This window comes from Triticum urartu, chromosome 4 (genome assembly GCF_003073215.2).
Source record: "Triticum urartu cultivar G1812 chromosome 4, Tu2.1, whole genome shotgun sequence".
NCBI classification, from domain to species: domain Eukaryota; kingdom Viridiplantae; phylum Streptophyta; class Magnoliopsida; order Poales; family Poaceae; genus Triticum; species Triticum urartu.
Window position 1 is genome coordinate 421,141,484 of NC_053025.1, and position 26,479 is coordinate 421,167,962.

At 47.8% G+C, this 26,479-nt stretch overlaps 2 protein-coding genes and 1 non-coding gene across 4 annotated transcripts; all 3 read right to left on the bottom strand.

The window, feature by feature from the left end:
- Nucleotides 1-4,458: 4,458 nt before the first annotated feature.
- LOC125551858 (aquaporin SIP2-1) lies at nucleotides 4,459-9,084 on the bottom strand. Its single transcript, XM_048715230.1, has 3 exons — nucleotides 8,556-9,084; nucleotides 5,474-5,731; nucleotides 4,459-4,894 (listed from the first exon to the last, which is right to left on the bottom strand). The coding sequence occupies exons 1-3, from the start codon at nucleotides 8,877-8,879 to the stop codon at nucleotides 4,721-4,723; spliced, it is 756 nt and encodes a 251-aa protein (XP_048571187.1). The 5' UTR covers nucleotides 8,880-9,084; the 3' UTR covers nucleotides 4,459-4,720.
- Nucleotides 9,085-9,792: 708 nt separating this feature from the next.
- TRNAE-CUC lies at nucleotides 9,793-9,865 on the bottom strand. Its single transcript has one exon. It is a non-coding gene; the product is annotated as a tRNA-Glu (tRNA).
- A 32-nt stretch (nucleotides 9,866-9,897) lies between these two features.
- LOC125551857 (alpha-L-arabinofuranosidase 1-like) lies at nucleotides 9,898-24,495 on the bottom strand. Of its 2 annotated transcripts, none has more exons than XM_048715229.1 (18): nucleotides 24,312-24,495; nucleotides 21,801-21,986; nucleotides 21,304-21,358; nucleotides 20,040-20,251; nucleotides 14,667-14,788; nucleotides 14,410-14,563; nucleotides 13,706-13,775; nucleotides 12,752-12,897; nucleotides 12,612-12,657; nucleotides 12,483-12,535; nucleotides 11,688-11,832; nucleotides 11,446-11,564; nucleotides 11,286-11,357; nucleotides 11,112-11,215; nucleotides 10,968-11,024; nucleotides 10,545-10,743; nucleotides 10,328-10,471; nucleotides 9,898-10,195 (listed from the first exon to the last, which is right to left on the bottom strand). In XM_048715229.1, the coding sequence occupies exons 2-18, from the start codon at nucleotides 21,978-21,980 to the stop codon at nucleotides 10,040-10,042; spliced, it is 2,034 nt and encodes a 677-aa protein (XP_048571186.1). In that variant the 5' UTR covers nucleotides 21,981-21,986; nucleotides 24,312-24,495; the 3' UTR covers nucleotides 9,898-10,039. The 2 variants fall into 2 exon arrangements, with proteins under 2 accessions (XP_048571186.1, XP_048571185.1); XM_048715228.1 differs by having other exon boundaries at nucleotides 21,801-21,995.
- Between the last annotated feature and the right edge of the window lie 1,984 nt (nucleotides 24,496-26,479).

Genomic DNA, 26,479 nt, shown 5'->3' on the forward strand with positions numbered 1-26,479 from the left:
GTGGGGCGTCCCCGGTCGCACATTCGAGGGCGTGCTGACGCACCTCGAGGGCGGCAACGACCCGCCGTTGGTGTACCCCCCGACGAGGGCGGCCGCCCAGGCGCACCACCGACGCGACGGGCCATGGGCGCCAAGGAGGTTCGGCTCATCCTCTTTCTCCTCCTCCTCGCGCTCTTCCTCGCACTCCTCCGGCACTCCAGCGCTGCTCGGCGTCAAGGCCGAGCCCGCGGCGGAGTCGCCGCTCGGCCGGCGCACTCGCAGCGCCGGCATCGTCATCAACGAGGGCGGCCGACGCGCCTCCTCATCGGCTCCTCCTCCGCGCTTCATCAAGCCAAAGACGGAGCCGGGGCTCGCGCCGATGAAGGCAGAGCGGGGGCTCGCCGCTGTGAAGACGGAGCACGGCGAGGTCGAGCGCGACGACGACACGGCCTTTGAATGGGCACGCCAGGACTCCCTCAAGATGGCGATGGAGCGTCAGTGCGCCGCCTTGTAGCGCTTCGCGGAGCGCCGCCGGGGCCGCGACGAAGGAGGAGGAGGAGTCATCGACGACAACGACGACGCGCCGCCGCCGCCACCAGTCCGCCATGGCGACGCCGGGTCCAGCAGGGGGCCCGCGTCAAGGAGGAGAAGGCCGACGACGAGGATGACGATGACAACGGCGACTACTAGATGTTCGGCAAGTTTTTTTTAATTAGTTTATTATATATTTGCTATGTAATGAAAATCGGCGAACTTTGTTTAAATATATGTCTAAGTTAACCGAAATTTGTTGTGTTTAGCCGAACTTCGTCGAACTGTGCCGAAATTTACTAAAGTTTTTTTATTTAACCGCGCCTGGGGCGGCCTTGGGGTCAGCTACTGGGGACCAACTCGCCCAAACCCATTTTTTTGCGCCGGCTCATCCCCAAACGACGATTTTAGACGCTTCCTAGAAGGCCAACGGCTGAAGATGCTCTAAGTAGCAAAGATGAGATAGCGCCCGCGGCCACAGGCAGAACACACACGACGGCCGACGACGGAAGATACCGGGTGGATGGCGATTGCTTTCGCGTACCGCTGCCCCTTTTAATTAGCTGGCAGTCCAGTGCGGCCCGCTGGGTGGCCACGCAGCGCAGCAAACGTAAACCGGGCAACAACCAAGCCAAGGGGACGTCGCGGGGAGGGGCGACGGGGATGGACGAAGCTTCCTGGCAGCTGCGCGGAACGGACAAAGGGTCACCACACGAGCCAGCATTGAAAAGGACCTGGACCTGGCCCCGGCGCCGCCCGCGCCCCGATGGATGGATCTCGGTCCCCCCCCCCCCCCCCCCCCTCTATCATACTCCTACCTACCGGCCACAGATATCCGTACGGATCCGGCGTCGTGGAGGGCCCTGTCGCTTCGCATTCACATCCGGTGCCTTATCGAGGCCCGTTGTGCTTATCTCTATAGCTATCTCGACGCGGCCAACCAGGTAGGGGCTCGTGTTCGGTTGTGTGCGTGGCTGGACTGGAGTCCATGGAGAGTGTGCGTTCGGCCGCTCCACTATTACTACTACCTCTCTCTCAGTTTACAGGGCGTGCGCATGTTTTTAGGTCGTTAATTTGATCAACTTAATACAAGTCATATATCACAAAAAATATACCAATATAAACATCAGATGCTCTATTTTCAAACCGTATAATTTTTGTATTATATAGTTTATATTAAGGTGATAAAATTGACAATCTAGGTATACGTGTAGGACTTATAAACTGAAACGAAGGTAGTAGATCAGATTGTCAGCCTTTTCTCTCTCTTTTGTACAGTACATAGCTCTATTTTCCACTGATTTGCGTGACGTAGGTACCGCTTCAGTGATCAGGTAAACATGCGCGAGCATTGTAACCCAAGGATCCGACGCATTCCATCCGCCCACATCTGTTTGTTTCTGTCCGGGCGGACCAAAGTCACGATATCCATTTTATTGTCCGTTTTGATTCATTTTTAGCCTAAATTTGGGCCACTCCACTTCATCAAGTCCTTGGCTTCACTCCGCGCATCTAGATTATTGGCTCCCCATGACAAATCAGGAGCAGACAACTTGTTTGGCGATTAACTCCACGCCGTACTCTGGATGAGTGGCTCCCCATCACACATGGAGCTGGTTCGACATTGGTCAGTGCATGCATGTGTTCACTTCACTTGTGCCAAGGATGCAATATACTGCACAAACTTGCTAGTAAGTTCACTGAAAATAATGCTGAAATCTCACACATAGAGCTGAACCACCATCTGGAGACTCCATGGCATAATTTAGGGTAAACGCACTTCATTGCGCGCGGCTGCGGTGAAAACTTTGCGTGCTGTGGCCGACGCACCGCGACACGGCCGACGGAGACGCCATCTCGGGTGAGCTGTCTGTCGCTGTGCCACTACTACCATGGACCGAGGGTCCGTACATGAAGAGCCGGAGTAGAATTCCCATTTGAGTTTTGTCCGCTTTCACATAGACAGAGCATACCCTACGAATACGATCGACTTGCGTCCTTGTCGAGTAGCTGGGCGATGGACAAGTCTCCGAATGCCTGCGAGCAGCACCGTTTTAAGCTTTGGGGTGTAGCGTATACATACAGTCAGCCGTTTGATTTTGCATCATCAGACGAACAACATGGAGGGCCCATCTGCAGTTAGTTGCACATGCAACATGGAGGGCCGGAAGAAGTCGAGATTCCCGGCTCATCACAGACTTGTCACACCATTTTACCTTAAAATAGATTATCACCAAGGAGTACAGTAGGAGTATGTCCTGTGATTGCCAGCCCGGGACATTCATGGACTGGACTGGACGTCCTGACAACTGACGCGCACTAGCGTGCTGCGCAGCCTTCTCTCTCTAGAAAAGAACATCGTACTCCAGCTTTTATTTCCGGTCAGGACCATGATATACGAGCCGTGAATTGGAGGTCTCAGTGATCGGGCAAACGTGTGCGAGCATTTTTAACACAATCCAACGTTCCATTTCTTCCTCGATCATTTGAGGATTCCTTTTCCCCCCTTGCGAGGAATCATTTGAGGACGATCTCAATCTGTATTTACTTGAATGATGCTACAAATCTCGATCAAAATGAGTTCTACTACATCTTACAATTGCATCCTCACCATCCCCAGCTTTCAAGCAACACGTCCCGATCGCATGCAAAGCATATTCGTCAGCCTAAACAGATCCGATCCACGATCCGGAGACTCAATAGCGTCGATGATAAAAATGCAGCGGCAATAGCAAGTAGATGCATGTGCAAGATAACAAATCATGCCCTTTTTTGTTTGTAAAATGATAATGATCATGGTGATTTTTCTATTTGTGTACAAGTTATGTTTCTATTTGTTGTATTATTATTGGAACCGCTTGCTTGATAGTAATCTCACACCAGAAAAGAAGAGGTATAAATGAAAAGCAATGAGAGACCAAATTAATAGCACGGGCCTAGTGGGTCTGCATTGGGCCACCAGAGAAGGACGTTAAACACCTTTGAGGGGCCGCATGCCCTCCTTGTGGACAGACAGAAAACATGGCACATGGACCTGGACCACAAAAAAGGGGCCCATTGCACCTTCCCTTGCAGCCCGCCTCATTTAGAGAAGGACGTTAAACTGCAGCTCCAAGTTCCAAGTACAAATACACAAAGGAGCTACTTCTTTCTTTCTGAACCCTGTATGAAGAAAATCATACGTCTACAATATTTTTAGTCGAGCAGTATACGTATATAGCAAAACCGTTGTACAAATACATATGGATATGGATTATGCAACCCGAATGAACCAACTGGATGGTATAGAATAGAAGTACTACTGCATAAATTAGTAAGTACTCTATATAATATACGGGATAAAGCATGCAAATAACTAGAACGAATCTTCCAGAATTGGATATGTGTGTGGGCACTTAATAATTATTAGCCTGAAAAAGGAGAAGATGGTCGAACTTTCAGGTTAGTAATTGTCTGATAGCAGCATGGCTGAACTGCAGTGACAATAATACAAAAGGTAGTCAGTGTTGTTTGTCAACATCATCACTGGCCCAACCAGATTTTCTATACTAACATCCATCAGTTTTAATTTAGAGAAATTAGCAATTTCTGCTGATAACCAACCGATGTATGTAATTTAAAGGAAACTAGCAGTCATTGTTAGGCTGTTAGCTCCATCATATGTGCTGAATGTTTTATTATTCATGTTTATTCACAACTCGTATATTAACTTGTCTGCGTATATTGGCAATGATATTCTTTTCTGGAAACTGGAAAACCTAGACCACACTGCATTCCCAGTCTCTATGGAGAATGGGACTTGAGGGGCACACTGATAATTGCAGGATCACAAAATGTCAATTGTCAGTCAGTGCGAGACAGGTGACGAGTTCAACAGTCTTGATCGCACTTGAGCTGTATCATCTCCTGCCTACTGTTTCCAAAATCTGCCTGGAACATTTTAGCACATATCAAGAAGTATACATTAGGGCATGCTGACAGACAAACATTTCGGAATAATTAGTGATAATATTATCTGGAGTTCTTGCTCCAGAAAAAATGGTGGACACCACTCCCACAATAACAGTATTCCTTCTAGTTTCTTTGAAGGAACACTTGAAGGAAAGCCAAATAGAACCTAAATTCATGTCCATGAGGACTTCAACCCACGCGATGGTACTGTATGTACATCCACTCCCCAACCAAGCGAGCTGGCCTCACTTCCTGAAGTCTATTCCTTCTTGTTCTTGTTTTTATCCGCTTCTTGCTCCTTGGTCTTCTTGGGTTTAGTTAAGAAGGTAACCACCCATACTGCTACAAGGGTTGCTTGGAGAGGTGCAAGCCAATATACCAATAGGTGGTCAAATGATGTGTGATCTCCACGAGCATAGGCCCAAGCAAAAGCCTGAAGAGTATAACACAGGTGAATCATTAGATAACTGAAGTTCAATCTCAAGAATTAGATGTAGCAAGCTAGAAATGCATGTCAGGTGTTACTCTACTGTGAATAAAAACACGTTCATGGTTTATCACTAAGTTTGATAGCTACTTGCTAGCAGTGAACATCTGTCAAACTGTTAGTTGGTGTGATATACCATGACCTTTTGAAGTATTCGATAGCATCAATGCAACATCTTTGAGACGACAAGAAAATGCATGCATGTAAAGCCGTTTAGGCAACTTAAAAACTGTTTGATTTTATGTCCAGAGTTTGATATCACCATGGTACACTTGGAAAGTAGTTGAGAAGTGGATGATGTGAACATTTCACATGTCAACTGATCATAACATACTGCAAAGGAACAGAATATTAAGGAATGCACTGGCAACCAGAACGTAATTAGTGCTGCCATACATCTGTATGCATACTACTTTGATGATTTGTATTAGATTTGTATCGAAGTTATGCACATGTGTTGTAGTTCAAGTTCAAGAGGTTGATTTCTACAGCAGTCTCATGACATTAGGTGTAGATAACACTTACAGATGCAGGGTTCATAATTCCTCCAGTCATATCTGAGCTAAGGATATGAATCGTCATTTTCCAAATGCTGGCAATCCATGTCTTCACAAAGAACCCTTGCTCTTTCTTTTTAAGTGTCAATGACACCATAACAACCATTAAGGTTGCCAGTCCTTCAGTTAAAGCCCCATGATGAACACCGATGCTTAACGCAGCTCCTTTACCTACTTTAGGGAATGTGAATCGCATGAGCATCACTCCAATAACCGCCCCAATCACCTGATAACCAAACAACGTCAAACGTTAGACAGACGTGCAGATCCATAAATCAACATGGCTACAAGAAACAGGCAGATCAGCCAAAGAGAAAAAACTTCAAAGAAGGAAAGAAGTATCTTTCCCCTCCAAAAGTATGAAACATCTCCAAAAATATCTTCAGGCCTGGAGATATTACCTCAAGCAAGACCTCAAGTTGTTGCAATTCAAAATAAAAGAGAAGCATGTTTATGCCTTTCACCAGTGGATAGATAACAACTTGTTTTTTTTTAGAAAAGGAGGATGACCCCCGGCCTCTGCATCTGGGCGATGCATGCGGCCACTTTATTAATTATTCTCACAAGACCTTATAAAGTCATACAACAGCAAGACTAAAGCCACCGTCTCAGCAACAACTGTCGCTACACCTATCCAATTGATGAAGGAGCGCTGATAGCCTGGGCCTAATACCAAACAGACATCGCAATCAAACCTAAACATCTAAGACCTGAGGTCCCAACCAGGACGCCTGCCTGGTATGGAGCACCTACCAGTCCGGCGCACTCCTCAACCAGGACGCATGCCGGGTATGAGGCCGCCGCAGCCACCTGCCACGACTCCATCTTCAGAGTTGTACTGTTGCATCTACCGTGCCAGGTCTCTCTGCCATCGACGCCACCATGACGCCAGACAGCGTCGTCCTCCTGCGCGAGTCCATCCTCCCACATCGAACTCCGAATCTGCACCGTTACACGCCGTCAAGATCCGTCGTCATCAATGTATGGATGAAGCACCGCTCCACCAGAGAAGCCGTCCGCTGGTCCCGCGAAGCCGAGTGCACCTCCAAGAATGCCACCCCCAAGGGGGTTACGACACATGATTGCCGCCAACATCCGATCAGCTGATCTAGGGTTTCCTCCGGAGGTATTGAGTGGAGTTGGGAGCTTCACCTCGATGATGCCTTCATGAAGGAAACGATGATAAGGGCATCGTCATCACCAGCCCCGGCCATCGATCGAAGACCAGGTTTTTACCCGGATCCGTTCCAAGAAATCCACCCAAACAACCTGTGCACCGTCTAGACCGCCTTCAAAGCCCCAGATCCAGCCGCCTAGATTTGGCGACCAACCGCAGCAACAGTGCCACCGTGGGATCCCTGGCGCAACGGCCACTGCTTGAGTGTGCCACCACTGGAGCCTAGGAAGAGGGCTCCCACCCCGCCTCGCCAAGCCGCGAGAGCCGCCGAGAAGGATCCCGCGCGCTCGTCACCGTCTCTGATCCGAACCAATCCATAGCAGATCGCCGTCACAGATCCGCCTTGGACAGGGACTGCACCACGCCATGCCGCCGCGAGAAGCCCTAGCTTCACCGGCCACCACCCTCCAGGGCCGCCGCCCCGGGATCCAGACAGAACATTGCCGCTGCCACCGGCCAAGTTCCGCCGCCGCCGACCGGCCAAGCCGCCGGTCACTGCGACCACCGCCGCCATGACCATGCGAGCACAGCCAGCCGGCCAACCAACTCCGATGAAGAAGAAGGCCACCACCAACAAGCCTAGGGTCGGCGCCCCAGACATCCTCGTGATGCAGATCAGGTCCAGGAGCAGTGCACCGCTGACGGCGATTGAGATCGGTAGCACAACGAATTAGCCCGACTGAGTCAAGGCCAGATCCGCCGTTGCTGGTGCCGTCCTCCCCCGCCGCCGCCGCACCACTTCCATGTCGCCGCCGATCTATGCCACCGCCGCCGATCGGGCCGGAAAGGAGCGCCGCCTTCCAACCAGATCACGATCCGAGGAGAAAACCGCCGCCGCCGCGCCACAAGGGCTTTGCCCTGTGATGCCCCGGGCGACGGCGGCGGAGAGGAGCGGAGGTGGGGCGAGGCTGTAGGAGGAGGACGGGGGCTCCCCGGTGGGGGGCGGCGCCGCCGCACGGGGGAGGGGACAGGGGAGATAGCAACTTGTAAATCATGTTTTTTCCCCAAGAGCAGGCATTGGCTAGCCCCTAACTCTGTTTTGGCCTCTCAGGCCTTTCTATTTTTTCCTTTCCCCTTGTAACATACTATTGATAATATATGAAAAATATACCTAGAACTATTGTTCTACGGTTTGCGGATCAAAAAAAAAAGTATGGAACATCTTTCTTGCAACAGAGAGAGTATGAAACATCTATTGTTCAACATGAATTAAATAGATCTGATGGTTCATCTCTCCCCTCCCATCCGATTTCATCATTTGAACAAAAACAGAAAGTTTCGTAACACATGATATATGCTGTCTCTTGTCCAATCTCTAGAAAATCATCTACTTGCCAATGCCAACACAGATGTTATGTTACGCTATCAATCTATATCACATCTGATGTGACAAAAGTGACCACAGTGTAATAGTACTGCATTATGCCACATGCCCACACAATTACCTACAAAGCCTTTCTGTTCTTTAACATTATATGTATCCACGTGTGCCCATAGCATAAAAGCAAAAAATTATAGTACTACGTATTAGCTTAGGGCATCCATAATGTGGTCAAATACTGGTGTCATGTTCAGATTCTGGCATTTTGACACCACTTGCTATAGCTGCCTGCCCGTTGTAACAAAGCTGTCCAATATATCGAACAAATGTGTGTTGATGGTAGCATAGAGTCGCAACGAAAATACCTCATGGATTGGTTATGAGATACTAGTATATTATAAGATCATATGGCCCTCAAATAGGTACTGGTGAGATTGTGATGGCTCTTCTCTTGAAAAGAATAGGTAAATGTTCCTCTCAAGTCTCAAGTCTCAAGTCTCAAGTATATTAATATATATATAGATAAAAGGACGGGACAGAGCGACTAATCACCTGCGCAGGGACCCGTACGAAGACGGTGAAGAGGTAGAGGGCGATGCCACCGCGGGAGGCCAGGGCGCCGGAGATGGCGGTGAGCGGGTTGTAGGAGGCGCCGCCGGTGGCGGATTCAAGCCAGGCGAAGAGGAACATGTAGACGACAGAGAGCGAGACCTTGGCGGCTTCCCCCTCCGGGCGGCCCCCAAGTCCGAGCACGTTGTACACGGCCAGCTTCACCAGCGCGCCCGCGCACACCCACAGCACCGCCAGGACCAGGTCGCCAACCACCAGCCACGGCCGGATGCGGCCGCTGGACGCCGGAGCCGGAGCCGGAGCCATGGGCGGGCGTCGGGGGGAGCGGGGCAGAGGCGGTGGCTGCCTCCGGTGCTTTCGTGGCCGCGAGAGATTCTCCTCCTGCCGGGATTATGAATGAGGCGAGCGAGAAATTTGGAATTTTAAATTTGGGAGCGGGTTAAGAATAGATTCCCTTATTAGGATGGCCACGAGCACGAGTGCCGTCGTGGTGCGCGTCAATGATTGCTCACAGCGGGAGCATCGGAGAATATTTTCGACATGTTTGTCAATACTCTCGTTTCAAGGACGCGGTTCCTTTCAGAAATACTCCCTCCATTCCACAATGTAGCATAATGTAGTACTTCTTCTATCTCTGTGCTTCAACTTTGACCATAAATTTAACTACGAAGACCGATTGATCGTAAATTTAACTACGAAAACCGATTGCGACGGGAGCAAAAATTATATCAGTGAATTCATATTCCAAAAAAGTTTTCGGTTATATAATTTTTTCTCCCGCCGCTGTTTCTCTCGTTGGTTAAATTTATGGTCAAAGTTGGACCTCAGAAAGCGCGGGCGCACTATATTTTAAAACGGAGGGAGTATAGCAAATCTTTTTAGCCAAAAACGATATGAAAGCCTCGAGAAAAATGTAGCATAATGTAGTGCTTCCTCTATCTTCGTGCTTCAACTTTGACCGTAAATTTAACTACGAAGACCGATTGATCGTAAATTTAACTACGAAAACCGATTGCGACGGAAGCAAAAATTATATCAATGAATTCATATTCGAAAGAAGTTTTCGATTATATAATTTTTTCTCCCGCCGCAGTTTCTCTCGTTGATTAAATTTATGGTCAAAGTTGGACTTCGAGAAGCGCGGGCGCACTATATTTTAAAACGGAGAGAGTATAGCAAATCTTTTTCGCCAAAAACGGTATGAAAGCCTCGAGAAAAATTCCGTCGCCGGGACTTGAACCCGGGTCTCTCGGGTGAGAGCCGAGTATCCTAACCACCTAGACTACGACGGAGGATATGTTCATAAGCTTTAGAGTCTAAACCATATCTATAATCATAGTCACTTGCCCTTTCACCTGTGTCTTTATGCATACATCCACACACGGCCATATTAAGTTTATGTTTAATCCAAATTCATGTTTTGCATTGGGAGACGGCTCTCTCGTCTATCACATTCCTTTCTGTATTCACATACTTGAATGCAAGCTTGACTCCGGGACTGAATGCATCATCGTGCTATTGCTCGGGTCCAAGAGGAGATCAAACGAGGTGAGGGAGTACGGATCCAGTACAAGACTCATCTCCTCCCTCGCATTGCTTATCGGACTTTCCACCGGCACCACCTGTTGCATTCCAAACAAAAGTTCAAGACAAAACACTATAAGCATTGCAATTTACAGGCTACAAATCCAAGACGGAAAATTCTCGTGCCGAATTCAGTTTGCGGTTACTGACAACTAGTCAATGTAGCATACCTTGTCTGGTTGCTGGAAGGAGTTCTCATCCCGTAGAGAACCAGATGTAAGTACCGTCTTTATGGATCCAAATGTCTGAATCTCATTCTCCAGCCCAGTTATGGAGATACTAAGATCTACAGCCTTGTTGCCGAAATTGAGAACCTGACATAAACGGATTTGGTTATTTCGATTTTCATCAGCTCAGTTTAATTCCGGGACAAGGGAATAAATGCACCTTTATTTTTAGGTAAGTATTGCCATCTTTAGAATTCTGCCAAGTGATAGCCGATGCGACCAGTTGATTATAGTTCGATACTTGAATGGTAGATGGATGAAGTGCTGCACCACTTGACTCCTTGAAGAAGTGTAACATCCAGTAGTTTGGACATCCATAGTGCTGCCATGAGTTGAAGACTATGGCATCTGGACTCCACCTATTATTAAGCACAAACGTATTTCCATGGATGGCAAAGGCATCAGTAGAAAAATTGTAATGATGTACAAGTGTATTTCTCTCTCTAGGGATCGTTCCATCTCTCTACAGAATTCAAGTCAATGGATTATCCAAAATTTTAGCTTAACTTCACGTAGACAAACTGTGGCACGTTGTCAGAAGTACACTGACTGATTTATTGATTCAGAGAGTTGAATCATTTACCTGCGATCATTGTCATTTACGAAGAGTGGAGCACAACTTGCCATTTCAACAGCGTCGCTGCGTACAAAAAGTTGGTAAAACACGCAAGTTCAAAATGACTGCTGTCATCGCCATGATGCCAAACCAGAAGTAGAATACAAGAACCTGTTTCTTTCTAATCCAATAAGAAATGCAGCTTCAGCTAAAGCAGCTACTAGTGTTCCTCGGCCAGCATCATTTCCAGTCACAGCATATTCACTAACAATTGCCTAAAATTTACACAGGGTACCGGTTAGTTGTAAGGATGAGAATTGATATTAATAGAAGCACAGCTCGTACCTTCGGTCCGCCTCGGGGTGTGCTGTCAAACATGCTAGATTTGGAAAACATATCACCAGATGAGGTATAGACCTGCCACAGAGCGGATGTCAAACATTGCCAACATTTAAAGCTGAATATATATACTTTATCTAAGTGAAGACCAAGCAACAGTCTTTACATGAACATCATACAGATCAGCAGGTTCGACCGGTGAAATGGTAGATCTATCACAGCTGGATATGATTTTGATATCTGGGTAGGATGCTTTTATTGCAGAATAGAACTTGCGGTAATTCTCTACAAATACAGACAAGAGAAAACTCAGAGATTTTTTAAAAAAAGCAGCTTCGATAAAGGTTGCTTTCCTGTATGGCCATCCATGGAGAAAATGTGAAGAAACCAAGAGATATATAAATTAACCTTTATAGTAGTGCATTGAGCATTCCTGATTTCCCATAGAAATATAATTAAGCTGAAAGGGCTCTGGGTGTCCCATTGCTGCACGAACTGAACCCCATGAAGTCCCAGGGTCTCCCCTCGCAAACTCAATACCGTCAACAACATCCTGCAAAAGCAAAGAAATTCAAATAACAACAATTTCTTACAAATGGAAACAAGTATTGTTAAGAAAGATCACCTACTATCGCAATCCTAATTAGGATCATTATGCATGGCACCCTTCAGCTAGGCATGTAAGAAATATGTATTTCATGTGGACCTTTGATATATATTTAGTTATTTCCCAGATATTCACGCCAGACTGTAGCCTAGACATTCGAGATTTGTAGTAACAGATAGAATATGGACCAAGTGATTGTTCAATTATGCATCCAAATATAGTAATTAGCCATATGCACTTGTTTCCAAAAAAAACATTGCGTAAGCACACATATATGATTATATTTAGCAGATTCCCTTCTGACTATTCACCCTAGGGATGCCATTTCTGAATCCTAGTTACAAGATTATGTCTGTATTTAATTTTCTATTCTACTTGGTTCTTTACTGAGATGGCTTTTAAAATAAATGGATGGTTCATTTATCGTGTAATCCTTTCCTTATTATTGGGGAATAAATTCAGTAAAGAGAGTAAACAGGCAATCGCAATTTTTACTTTGTTAGACTAATGCTCAGAAAATAAGAAAACCTACTAAGGGAGGAATAGATATAGACCATGGCACGTGAACAAATGTATAACAATATTCAAGAACATACCTTTACAAAAGCAGCTATTGTGGCAGATGGCACTTGTTCATTTCGGCTAGCCCCTGCCACAATGAAAAGAATTGATCACATCACCAGATTAGCAAACAATCATTTTTACTTCCTAGACATAGTAATTACCATCATTGACCACCCAAACTGGGCAAGCACCAAGGTCTTCTGCTAACTACAGTAATAAAATAACAAATCTCAGCTTTAGACTGTTTGCAATTGTCTAATGATTTCCAGATCAAAGTCAAGCAGTAGGTTTTTTTACTCACTTGAAGGAACTCAAAGAATCCAAGTCCATCATCAGTCCAGTAGCCCCAAACATCATTAAAATGACCAGGTCTCTCCTCCCAGGGTCCAACGGTTTCACTCCAGCGAAATGCATTTAACAGGTAGTTTCCCATGACATAGTTTCCACCTAAAACATGTAATCAGCATACTATCAATCTCCAGAAATCAATGTTTAATCATAACTGAGCTTTAACCTATTTTCTTAGTTTTAACCTTATGTTACAAAATCTTTTTATCAGAGCTTACTATACTGACTATTACTACTTGCCACTGAATCATGTTGTTCGACACACAACTTCTTTATACAGTTTATGTTACAAAATCTACCAACCACAGCTACATATACTGAGGGAAAACATCAAATGATTATTTGAAACCTCAAAAACACCTAAGCGCCAATAGCCTGTTTGGTATGCTGCCAGAGCATTTGAAGCAAGAAAACAAAAAAGTCTTTCTAGAGTGAACTTTTATCCGCGTAGTAAATCATGTTCATGCAGTTTGTTATGCCAAACCCATAAACTGTGTGTGAAGAAGTTTTGTGTAAACAAGATAATCCAGTGGCAACTGATAGTATCAGTTGCTTATAATTTTGCAAGGTATCTTCGTTCAGTCATAGCACATATAGTGATAGAGAGAAGAATATGTATCTAATACAGTACTAGTTTAGTTCGTTACCACGAGTCTACCCAGTCTAATATTGTACTCTTAAGTGCAGAAATACATGGTTGAGAAAAAAGAACAATTAACATATGTCATTGAATACTTGAACACGTAAGCTGACTTTTAGACATAGAAATTGTACAATATTCACAGTACATTGTCAATCTTGTAGTGCAAAAAATCGTGGAACTTCTACCAGATATTAACTACAAGGCATAATATCTTCACCTTTTGATATGAATCACAGATGAAAGATGAAAAGAACAGTGACAAACCTGGGAATTTCAAAAATTTAGGCTTTAGATTTGCCAGCATAGACGCAAGATCTTTACGATAACCATGCCCCTGAAAAGGAAAATGATCGAAAGATACATTGTAATCAACGATGGAAACTCTAGATAATATTCATTTTTCTTCTTAAATTATATGTCATGTGCAAATTAAGAACAAATTGATAATGCTACAAAAGATACACAAATAGATAACTTGATATCTTGTGGATATTTCCAGGGGTAAAAGTATCATAAAAGTACACCGTGCAATTTTAATTATGACCAATGCACCTGTATTAAGAAACATTTGAATGTGAACTACTAGAACTGCTTGCTGAACAATACGTATACATGTACGCAAACTAAGTTTAGTGAGAACTCTGGTCGCAGGTTATTAAATGTTTAGATTTATTTATGACATGATAACTGAAACATAAATAGTTGTAAATTGCACAACAGAATTTCGTATTTACAGCATCAAAGCTATCCATGGACAAATAACTTAAGTTCATTGAGTTGTAAAAAAAATGGATACCTGAAATCATAATTGAAACGTAGATAGTTGTTGCATAATCGAATATATATTTACTGCTATGTTGTGTCTCAATTCTTGTGGATGCAAGGGAACTTTGCAGTCGAAACATGCCATCTGTTATGTTACAAAAGGAAAAGGACGATATCCAGATAATAATTGGAAAATAAATTACCATGTAAGTATCAGATGGCATAAGTGATACTTGATCAAACCAAACAATGCCACTTGTTCTGGTTGTAAGCTGAAGCCTTGAGTTAGAATTTCTTTCACTTGATTGCAGATCAAACTCAACCTTCGCCCACTCTTTAAAATCTTCCTTATCAGCCCTACGGAAGAAAGAATTAGAACAAACATCCATTACACGGAGAGAGCCATAGTTGTAATAATAAATGCTGAACTGTAGGTAAATTAAACCACAGTATTGCTTACGTGATGGTATAAGCAGCTAGATTCTGAAGACCATCTGAACTTGTCAAGGAAACTGTTAGATCCATGGAGTCTGATGACCTGATGTACATGCTGACTTTATAAACCTTCGCTTCCTCAATATTCTACAACCATGGTAGCGAAAGCAATTCTTATTGTTATACTCGAAACAAACTTATATTGTTCACATATAAAAGCCTAAAAGGAAGAAGAAAATAACAGATACTGTATCAACTCTAATGCAGTGAGCAGTGAGCAGTGAGTCAGTGTGTCACTAATGAGTAGTGACTGCAAAAGATCTAGGTTTAATGGATCTTAATATCTTGTCTCTTGGTATTTGTTGAACATGTATGTACGTATGTAGGTCTGGGTTTTGTATGCTGCACCTGCAGTGTCTCTCTCCCTCTGTATTTTATGTGTATCTTGGGAGACAAGACACCGGCCGCACCCCTTGCACCTATATATGTGCCTAGTGCACGATCAATGAGAATATCGATGCACACAATCCCTTCTACATGGTATCAGATACCGTCACGATTCTCCTAATCGCTTCCGCCCAACCCTAGCCGCCGCCGCCGCTAACTCCTCCCCGCGCCACTGCTCCCTCTCCCAGCCGCCGCCACCACTCCCCAACCCCTCCCCAACCCTAGCCGCCGCCCCTCCTCCCCCTCACCGTGTCGCCGCCATGTCCTCCAACGCCTCCACCTACTCCAACCCCTTCGCTGGGCCAGACCCCACCAACATCCGCGACATCAACATCCATGAACGCGTCCCCGTAGTCCTCGATGCCACCGACTCCACGTACTTCGCGTGGAAGACGTATTTTTCGCTCCTCTTCCGCGAGAACAATCTCGTGGATCATGTTGACGGCACCGTCGACTCTCACGCCATGATAGGCGACTCCGAGTGGACCGCGATCGACGCTACGCTCGTCCGGTGGTTCTTCACCACCATCTCCAAGGACCTGTTTCACACGGTCGTGAGCGATGGTGATGACGCCGGCGCCGTGTGGGTCAAGCTCAACGGCCTCTTCACCGACAACAAGCTTCAGCGCTGCGTTTTTCTGCAGCAGGAATTTTTTTACTGTCATCAGGATGAACAGTCCATCGATGACTACTGCCGCCGCCTGAAGACGTTGGCGGATGAACTCTGTGACATCGGCGCCAAGGTCGATGACGACCTCCTCCTCAACACCCTCACTGCCGGCCTCAACGAGGACTTCGGCAACGCCGCCTCCAACCTCACCTTGATACCGAAGCCCTCCTTCCCCAAGTTTGTGGCGTACTTGTGGTTGGAGGAGCGCCGGATGAAGGGGGTGAAGAAGCGTGTGCAGCACCACGCCCTCGCCGCCGGCACCTCTCGCAGCGCCCCGCCGCCACCCGCGCCGCCCCCTGCGCCCCCGGGCTTCTACCCCCTACCGCCCGCGCCCCCGCCGCTCCCGCCGCTCCCCAGCAGCAGCCGCAGGGTGGCGGGCGACGCGGCAACCGCCGCGGGGGTGGGCGCAAGCATTAGCAGCCGGCGCACGTGGGGCTCCTCGTCAGCAGCAGGCCACCCCTCCGTGGACCTACGACACCAACCCATGGATGGGTGCCGTTCACGCGTACTCGATGCTGGTCCCCCGGCCTCCCGCCCCGGGCATCCTTGGGCCCCGCCCGGCGAGCCACCAAGCGTACCTCGCCGCGCCCGGCGACGCCCCCTACTCGGCCCTCCCTGCATCGTCGGTCTCGGGCGATTATGGCGCCGCCCCAGCGCCACCTTATGGCGGGTTCTACCTGCCCCAGGTGCCGCCACCGTGGGATCCCGCCCTCCTCACCGCCCTGCACTCGGCTCCGTCACCTAGCAACTATGGTGGCAGTGGTGACTGGTACATGGACTCGGGCACCACTGCTCATATGACATCTCATCCCGGTAACCTCACGTCTTCTACTCCCGTTCATACTCCCACTCGCATCACCGTTGGTAACGGTTCCTCCTTACCCATTACACATGTTGGTCATATGTCATTTCCCTCTACTTCCACTCCGATTAACATGTCAAATGTTCTTGTCTCTCCTGACTTAGTTACAAACCTTGTATCTGTTTGTCGCCTTGCTCGTGAGAATCATATTACTGTCGAATTTGATGATGTTGGCTTTTCTATGAAGGACGCCCGTACACGGATGGTACTCCACCGATGTGATAGCCCCGACGAGCTCTACCCGGTGCATCCCTCCGCCACCACCGCCACCCGTCCAGCCGCCCTCGCCGCTAGTGTCGACCTTTGGCACATTCGTCTCGGTCATCCCAGCTCCACAGTTTTACATCAGATTCTTCAAAGTTTTTCATTCTCATGTAATAAGGTTGACAACCACACTTGTGAGGCATGCCGTCTCGGCAAGCACGTTCGACTTCCCTTTAGCAAGTCTACCAACATTTCCACTTTTCTGTTTCAGTTATTGCATAGTGATGTTTGGACGTCCCCGGTTGCAAGCAACACGGGCTATCTATACTATTTGGTGATATTGGATGATTTTTCACATTACGTGTGGACTTTTCCTCTTCGTCGCAAGTCCGGTGCTCTCGTCACACTCACCGCCTTTTATTCCTATGTCACCACACAGTTCGTTCGTCCTATCCTTGCCCTACAAACTGACAACGGAAAAGAGTTTGACAACGTAGCCGTCCGTAACCTCCTCGCTTCTCACGACACCATCTTTCGTCTCACTTGTCCCTACACGTCCCAGCAAAATGGCCGCGCCGAGCGTGTCATTCGCACTCTTAATGACTGCGTCCGCACGTTGCTCTTCCATTCCAACGTGCCTCCTCGGTCCTGGCCGGATGCTCTCGCCACCGCCAGTCTCCTCCTTAACATCCGCCCGTGCCGCACTCGCTAGAACTACGCTCCTCACCAGCTCCTCTTCGGTGCGGCTCCATCTTATGATGGTCTCCGCATCTTCGGGTGTCTGTGTTATCCTAGCACCGCGTCCACCACTCCTCACAAACTCGCTCCCCAGTCGGTTCCTTGCATCTTCCTCGGTTACCCTCCCAACACCAAAGGTTGCCGGTGCTATGATCCAGTGTCCCACCGCGTTTATACATCGCGGCACGTGTACTTTGATGAGCTGGTGTTCCCTTTTCAGCAGGTACCGTCCCTCCCCCGCAGACTTCGGCGCCTCCCGCGGCTCGGCTCGCCCCTGCCACCACCTACAGTGGGCCACCCCCTTCGCCGAGCAGCGCCCCAGCCCCGGTCCCGCTAGCGCTCCCTGCGCCCTCAGGTCCGGCCGCCCCCTCCCGCGGCGTCTCGAGTGTGGCCGCCTCCTCAGGCGCCCCCGCCGCCGCGGCCTCTGGCGCCCCCGTCTCCGGCTCGGCCCCGCGAGGCGATGCCGCAGACCCCTCGACATCCACAGAGACCGGCTCGACCTCCTCATCGCCGGTCTTTGCCGGCGGTGGCTGCACCCCTCACCGGTGTGGTCACTCGGGCTCGGACTTGAACGTTTCGTCCTAGCACGTGCTACACCTCCGACGAGTACGCATGCGCCGCGTCTACCTCGGCCCCGTCCCCGCTGCCTACCTCTGCTCGCGCAACCCTTCGGGATCCGAACTGGCTTGCTGCGATGCGTGAGGAGTTCGACGCTCTGCAGCGCAACCGTACGTGGCAGCTTGTCCCGCGGCCTCCCCGTGCCAATGTTATCACTGGCAAGTGGGTTTTCCGCCACAAGACTCGCCCCGGCGGTTCCCTCGGGCGCTACAAGGCGCGATGGGTGGTGCGTGGTTTTCGACAGCGCGCCGGCATGGACTTCACCGACACCTTCGCCCCGGTTGTAAAACCGGGCACGATTCACGCTGTGCTCCAGCTGGCTGTCTCTCGCGCCTAGCCAGTTCACCAGCTCGTCGTGTCCAATGCCTTCTTGCATGGTCACCTCGACGAGCAGGTGTTCTGTCAGCAGCCCACCGGTTTCGTCGACGCCACCCATCCGGACCAGGTGTGCTTGCTCTCCCGCTCTCTTTATGGGTTGAAGCAGGCACCTTGGGCCTGGTACCAGCGGATCACGGCCTTCCTTCAGCAGCAGGGGTTCCGGTCCACACGGTCCGATGCCTCCCTGTTCGTTTATCACCAGGGCGCCGCTACTGCATACCTTCTCCTGTACGTCGACGATATCATCCTGACTGCGTCCTCGCCAGCGCTACATCAGCAGATCACCGCTCGCCTTGGCACCGAGTTCGCCCTCAAGGACTTGGGGGCTCTCCATTACTTCCTCGGCATCGAGGCCGTTCGCCGTGCCACTGGCTTCTTTCTGCATCAGCAGAAGTACGCCTACGAGCTTCTAGAGCGAGCCGGCATGCTTAATTGCAAGCATGCTTCCACGCCTGTCGATACGAAGGCTAAGGTGTCCACCGTCGAGGGCTCTCCGGCGTCCGACGCTCCCTTCTACCGCTCCATCGTCGGTGCTCTTCAGTACCTCACACTGACGCGGCCGGATATCCAGTATGTTGTTCAGCAGGTGTGCCTTCACATGCATGCCCCTCGTGACACCCATTGGGCTCTGGTGAAACGTATCCTCCGGTACATACGTGGCACTACGGCCATGGGTCTCACCCTGACGGCATCCCCCGACACCAGCCTTGTCGCCTACTCCGACGCCGACTGGGTTGGGTGTCCCGACACTCGGCGCTCCACTTCCGGCTTCTGTGTATACCTCGGGCCCTCTCTGATTTCGTGGTCGTTTAAACGACAACCCACTGTCTCACGATCGAGCGCCGAGGCCGAGTACAAGGCTATGGCCAACGCCGCCGCGGAGTGCTCCTAGCTACGACAACTCCTTCAGGAGTTGCTATGTGAGGTTCCCAAGGCCACGCTTGTCTACTGCGACAACGTCTCCGCGGTCTACCTCGCTGCCAACCCTGTTCAACACCGTCATCACCGCCAGACGAAGCATATTGAGCTCGACATCCACTTCGTTCAGGAGCATGTCGCACTTGGTCGTGTTCGAGTTTTGCATGTGCCCACCAATCAGCAGTTCGCCGATGTTATGACGAAGGGACTACCTACCTCGACTTTCGAGGGCTTTCGGTCCAATCTTTGCGTCACCGGCGACGCTTCGACTGCCGGGGGGGGGGGGGGGGGGGGTGGTGTTGAACATGTATGTACGTATGTAGGTCTGGGTTTTGTATGCCGCACCTGCAGTGTCTCTCTCCCTCTGTATTTACGTGTATCTTGGGAGAGAAGACATCGGTCGCACCCCTTGTACCTATATATGTGCCTAGTGCACGATCAATGAGAATATCGATGCACACAATTCCTTCTACAGTATTAAATAGGTATATGGAAAATGAGAAAAGCTCAAGTCACATGAGATTCAGAATCCTGAATTTGGGTTAGATAAGTAAAAGTCATACCATGCCCCAGAAGCCAGGATTATAAATACCGACACCTCCTGGTGGGCAGACATCATTTCCACTAGATTCACAAAGTACTTCCATCCGAAGTGCGATTGGATTAGTTGCAAAACAGGATGAGCGGTCGGTTGCAACAATAATGTTCAATTCATCTCCAATTATCAACCATGGGTCAATGTTTGAAGGAGTATTAGGACCACCAGCTTCAAAACCTGCAACTTAAATTGTTAGAGATTTGCACATAAAACAGAACCAACATAAGGGAACCACACAAATGTAGGACAGAATGTTTAGCTCATTATCTACTTCTAATTGCATGTCCTCTAAACAACTCTTCACCACATACAAGAATTATGTATAAATGATTAGTCGCCGCTAATACCTAATGTTGTAACAGAGCTGTAATTAACAGAATGAGACAAACAATTAGTCAGTAGCTTCTCATTAAACAATTTACAGTTACAAAAGAGATCAGTAGCAGTTAATTCGAGCAAAGAGCATTATGACCCTGCAGTAATTTCCCTGGAAACTAATTATAAGTGAAAATTTTGAACTATGCCAGGTAATAAATGAAAATGTAGGACAGAATGTTTAGCTCATTATCTACTTCTAATTGCATGTCCTCTAAACAACTCTTCACCACATACAAGAATTATGTATAAATGATTAGTCGCCGCTAATACCTAATGTTGTAACAGAGCTGTAATTAACAGAATGAGACAAACAATTAGTCAGTAGCTTCTCATTAAACAATTTACAGTTACAAAAGAGATCAGTAGCAGTTAATTCGAGCAAAGAGCATTATGACCCTGCAGTAATTTCCCTGGAAACTAATTATAAGTGAAAATTTTGAACTATGCCAGGTAATAAATGAAAATGTAGGACAGAATGTTTAGCTCATTATCTACTTCTAATTGCATGTCCTCTAAACAACTCTTCACCACATACAAGAATTATGTATAAATGATTAGTCGCCGCTAATACCTAATGTTGTAACAGAGCTGTAATTAACAGAATGAGACAAACAATTAGTCAGTAGCTTCTCATTAAACAATTTACAGTTACAAAAGAGATCAGTAGCAGTTAATTCGAGCAAAGAGCATTATGACCCTGCAGTAATTTCCCTGGAAACTAATTATAAGTGAAAATTTTGAACTATGCCAGGTAATACGCCAAGAAGTGCCAAAATGACGAGCACTCACTTCAATCAGACAAACCAAAGTGCATGTATATCTTTGACACCTCAGATATCAGATCACATTACCTCTATTATTTACAAGTTCGGCCCACAACCCACCAGCCCCGGCATGGTTAATCTCCTACAAGTAAAACCAATAATAAGCAACAATCCTCAACCAAGTACAAAAACTAAATAACCTCTAACACTATATTACAAGGTTCGGCTGCATGAATTCTTTTAGAGGAATAAGCAGCCAACAGGTTTGCTGGCTGGTCTCACCACAAATAAATTGTCCCTCAGTTGCAGAAAACAGTCATGGGTAATCACTAGTTGAAATCCTGAATATTTGTTGCAATTCTACAGCTCGTGAATTCTACACGCAATCATACAAATATGTTATGCGGGCTGCAGTTGGCTATACGTAGCCATCTAACACAGAGTTTGTTGAGTTGGCCAAGTAAATAGTCCAACGTTGTCAAAGCATGGTGTTGATAGGGTATGAGAACGAATTTACTAGTACATGTGGCTCATATAACTACTCAAAATCAATGTATGAATCAACAGTTAAAAATGAACCTGACCTCGAAAAAGATGCCAAACATATTCTCAGGAATCATCTGAGTATTCTGAGGTGAAGCATTCACACTCAACTGTGCTGTTTGACCCGCTGCTGACCGAACAAAAAATATCTGATACATGGCACAAACAAGACCCAGCACCCAGAACAACCTGCCATCCAAAGACCTTCTTGGGACGGCCATTGCGACCTGTCACAACTGAAACCAAAGCAGTAACTGATTGATCGTTCTGCGCAAATACATATACTGCAACCCCAGAAACATAGAGCATCAAAGTTACAATGGACAGGGAAGAAGCAAGAATATGAAACATTAACTAAGTCAGGGCAGTAATGTAGGAGTAGAAGTGAAGCCAAGAGAAGACCAGAATACAAGTTAGCACCAACAGATTGCGACAGGGGTATTGTATTTTGCAGTTTACTTTGCAGGGCTGCACTTCATCGCGGACAAGCAACAATTCTCTTGCCATCCATCAAAGCAATACACATAATGTATACTGAATTAATTACTGTATATGTCCTGAGGAAAAAAATCCTCGTAATTCAAACATTTACTTTTAAGGAATCAATTGAAATGTTTTGGCCCGAATTAAGTTGCGCTAGAGGCCATCCTGAACACTCTTTCCGAAACCAACTTTTTTTAGGGAACTTTATGAAAACAAATTGCTACAAATATACAAGGCATAGTGTACCAAAACGAAAACTGTGACAATAACCTATGAATTGGGGAATAGTCATCAAATATTTCACTTGGCACTATAGTGTACTATTGTTCGGCCGACATGAGAAGCTGTCAGACTTGCAGAGCATACAACAAGGCTTGAAGTAAGTAATGCATGCAGGAACCGGCTTAAAAGGGACAAAGAAACAGAGGTCTCTCGGCCCCCGCGTCGCGTGACCGGGCGACTCGGGCGGCGGCTAGGGTTCCCGAGCGCCGCCTCCCCCACCCCTCCTCTCCCTCCTCGTCGCCACCTGAGGTGGTCGCCGGGCAAGCCTGCGCGGCCGCCAGTGACGGTGGCGGCGAGGCCCTCGTCGCTCCTGCAGCGGAGGATCTGGATCCCAGGGGCGGCGGCCCCTGCCGGCGTGGCGTCGCCGTTCTTTCCCTGAACGGCGCTCGCGGAGGGCTCTGGCCGGCGTCCTCGACTGCGGGGGCGGTGGGGCGTCGGCGGCCGGTGGCTACAGCGTGGAGGCCTCCTCTTCCTCGCCAGATCTGGAGGTTTGCCGTCCCCAATTCGCTCCCTCCCCCTCTGCGCTTGGTTTCCCGCGGCTGGTCGCTGGATCCGGTGGAGTTTGGGGCTGGTGTTGCAGATCGGGACCGGGGGAAACCCCTGGCCGACTGGTTCGGCCCGGCATCGACGTCGGCCTTGGGCGACGTTTCTTTCTTGGAGGCGATGTCGTGGTCTCCTTCTCCCCACCTCCGTTCCCTCTCCCGGGTGAAAACCCAAAATCCGGCAGGATTGGGCAGCGGCGGCGCCGTGTGTGTCGTTCCCTCCATGGAGGCGTTGTCTGGGGAGTGTGGTTTCGGGCGTAGGGCTGCTGAAGGTGGGGTTTTTGGCCGGCAGCAGGTGCAGTGCCTCTCGCTGTCCCGCTGTCCGCCTCTCTGTTGTTGCTCGGCGGCTTTCCTGCAGCCTTTAGACGTTCTTGGCGCGTGATGGTGTGGCCGGCTTGGTGTTTGTCCCAGCGGCATTCCTCCTGTGTCTTTGGCGCCTGAGGGTTGCGGTCATCGGTTTATGCTAGTAGTGCCCTACCTCTTGTAACTAGCTCTCCGATGTGTTGTAAGTTCAGAGTGCCCCCTTGTATCTTTTGGGCTTTCCTTGTTTTCTTGTTTGCTTGGAGATGTTCTAGCGTAGGTGGTGGTCGTCATTTGGCGTCATGGTGGCGTTGATGGCGGAGGAGCCTGCCAAGGTTGGCACCTCAATCTGCTTGGAGATGGACCAGTGGAAGATGATGGAGACGACACTTGTGAGTGCGTCAGACCGGTTTATGCCCCAGACCCGGTATGTGGCTAGGCTGGGGATTCCGGCTTTCGATGTTAGGATTAGGTGAGTGGTCTGGGTAGTGGCCCAGCTAGCACCCCTTCATCATATGGATAGGAGTAGCGGCATATGTTGCCTAGATGGTGGATTCAGGCTTATTGTTGTAACACTTTGTAAGGTCCTCGAGAATAATCAATAAAGTGGCCGTATGCATCTCCCAGATGCAGAGGCCGGGGGTCATCCTTCTTTTCTTAAAAAAAACAGAGTAAGGGGGCATTTCCGCAAAATAGCAACAAAAGCGTGCCACATACACATAGACTGCTTAGAGCAAACATTTCACAGTAAAATTGTAGTGCTGTATAAGTCAAGCAAGTTGGCAACCAAGCAAGTGAACCATCTGCTGATCCCCATCCTAAACATAAACGAACCATTGGCCAACCAAAGCCTAAGCTCTAAACGGTCGAAAGCATCGCAACATTCGCGCAGTAAAGCTAACCACAAAAATAGAGGGTGCGCAAGAAAATCGATCGAGCTGAGACCTTTTCGGGGATTGCGGAAGCTCGCCAATGCCGGATTTGGGGAGGAAGCGGGGCCGGAGGGCGGCATTTCTAGGTCTCCGCCCCCGCATCGACGAGTCGACGTCGCTGTCGAGAGCAGGCGGCCGCGGAGGCGGCGGCCCCGTCGGATCGCAATCGTGTGGACGGGCGCGGAGGTATCGGTTGCGTTACTTGCGAAGCTAGGCAAGTCGTTGGTCTTGCGTCGAGCTTATCGCGGTGAACAGGTCAACTGGGACCAGACTTCGAGAGCATTATCCGGCTGATTGATTTATATTTTTAGTTGCGCGCTCAGGTGGTGTTTGATTCTCTAGTCTACGTATTTTTTCTAATCCCAACTAAAAAATCCCTAATCTTTAAAAAGTCCTTTCCTATTTGTTTTCAGACTAAAATGTTCCTACTCCCTTTTAAAGGTTATTAAATGACCATGTTGCCTCTAGTATATAGAAAAATAACAATCAAACAACACCATGGGGTGGCGGGCCAATGGATACATGAAGGGGCAAATTTGACAATTTTGACCTTGGGATGAAATCAATTCACGGAATAAATTGCCCGTGAAACTATTTCACAGCACTGACCTTTTTGTAAAGCGCCCGCTAGGGGTGGAAAGTGGTAGCGGATAATCCGAAATATCCGATATTCGTATTCGAGAAAATGTCTATTCGTATCCGAAACATCCGCATCTGAACCAAAATGAAAATGGAAATTGTCCGTATCCGAATTTATTAAACAAATATAAAATAAAATATGGTAGGAGATTTTGACACAAATATGGATATGGAAGTGGATATATCCGTTTCCGAATAAGATTATGGGAGGTATTTTTTAAAATTCTAGGCTCAGTATTCCAATTATCCAAAATAAAAGCCAAATAAGTGGTCAAATTTTACTCTTTATATGATTAAACTTATAAATTAGTATGCATTACAATAGTATTTATTCATAAACCTATTTATCATTGACTTATTGTATGTCACAAGTTGATTATTTTAGGTTACATAGCTATCGACTAATTTACTTAAGCAACATGTTGATATAATTCGTATCCGTTCTGAATCAAGAAAATATCCGATACGTATCCGTATTCGAATAATATCCGAGCCGCATCTGTATCCGAGAACATCCGTATTTGGATTCGTATTCGTTTTGAAAATATGAAAATGGAAGTGGTAAGAGCACTATCCGATCCGCATCCGATCCGTTTCCACCCCTAGCGCCCGCCACGACGGCGCCACACCCTACGGTGCAACGCCTAGCTCGGGGGCGTTGCACTCCAGTCCACTGTGGCAGCCCCTGGGCCCGCACCCAGCAGTGCAGCGCCTCCGTGCTAGGCGTCACACATGTAATGTGCAGCGCCTAGCGTTCGGGCACTGCACTGTGACTTAGATGCCAGCCGCTCGCTCCCCCCTCCCCCCCCCCCACCCCACCCCATTCGTTCAGTTGCAAAAGAAGCAGCGGCGCCGGCGGCTTCCTCCTCTCCCCCTCTCAATCCCCTCTCCCAAATCCTTCAGATCCGACGATTTGGTCCGTGCATTTCTTCACCAATCCATCCTAGAAGGTACTCTCCTCCGATCCCCTTCTTTCTATCCATAGAAAATATGATATTTTGAAGATTTGGGGAATCCTTGTTTGATTAGATTAGATTTGAATCTTGCATGTATTAGAACTTTGCATGTATTACAACCCTTGTTTGTTTGATTTGTGGAACCCTAGTTTAGTGTATGGAAGAGTTATTTGTATGAAGTAGGCATAGTTTATGGAAAAATTATTTGTATGAAGTAGGCCTAGTTATTTGTGGAACCCTAGTTTATTAGTTTTGTTTGATTTGATATGGTTGGATACATAGATTGGTATGGTTGCATCTAGTAGGCGTACTTTAGTTTATTTGTATTCAAAAGATAATCGTGTTGACAAAAAAGTTTTCTTTCAAAATTGTTAGGATGGTTTGGCTTCTCGATGATCACTGGGACAAACAACACCGGCCGTACGCTATGGCGGTGGAGCAACGGGTAATAATGAAAGTGGCCTGTTTTATGAATTTCGTATTTATTTCAAACACAAATGCCCCATATGTAATGTTATGAATTGTTTGTTTGTAGGATCTTGCACCTTTGAAGCTTCGTTCTCACGGGGTCATCCTTGGGTGGATG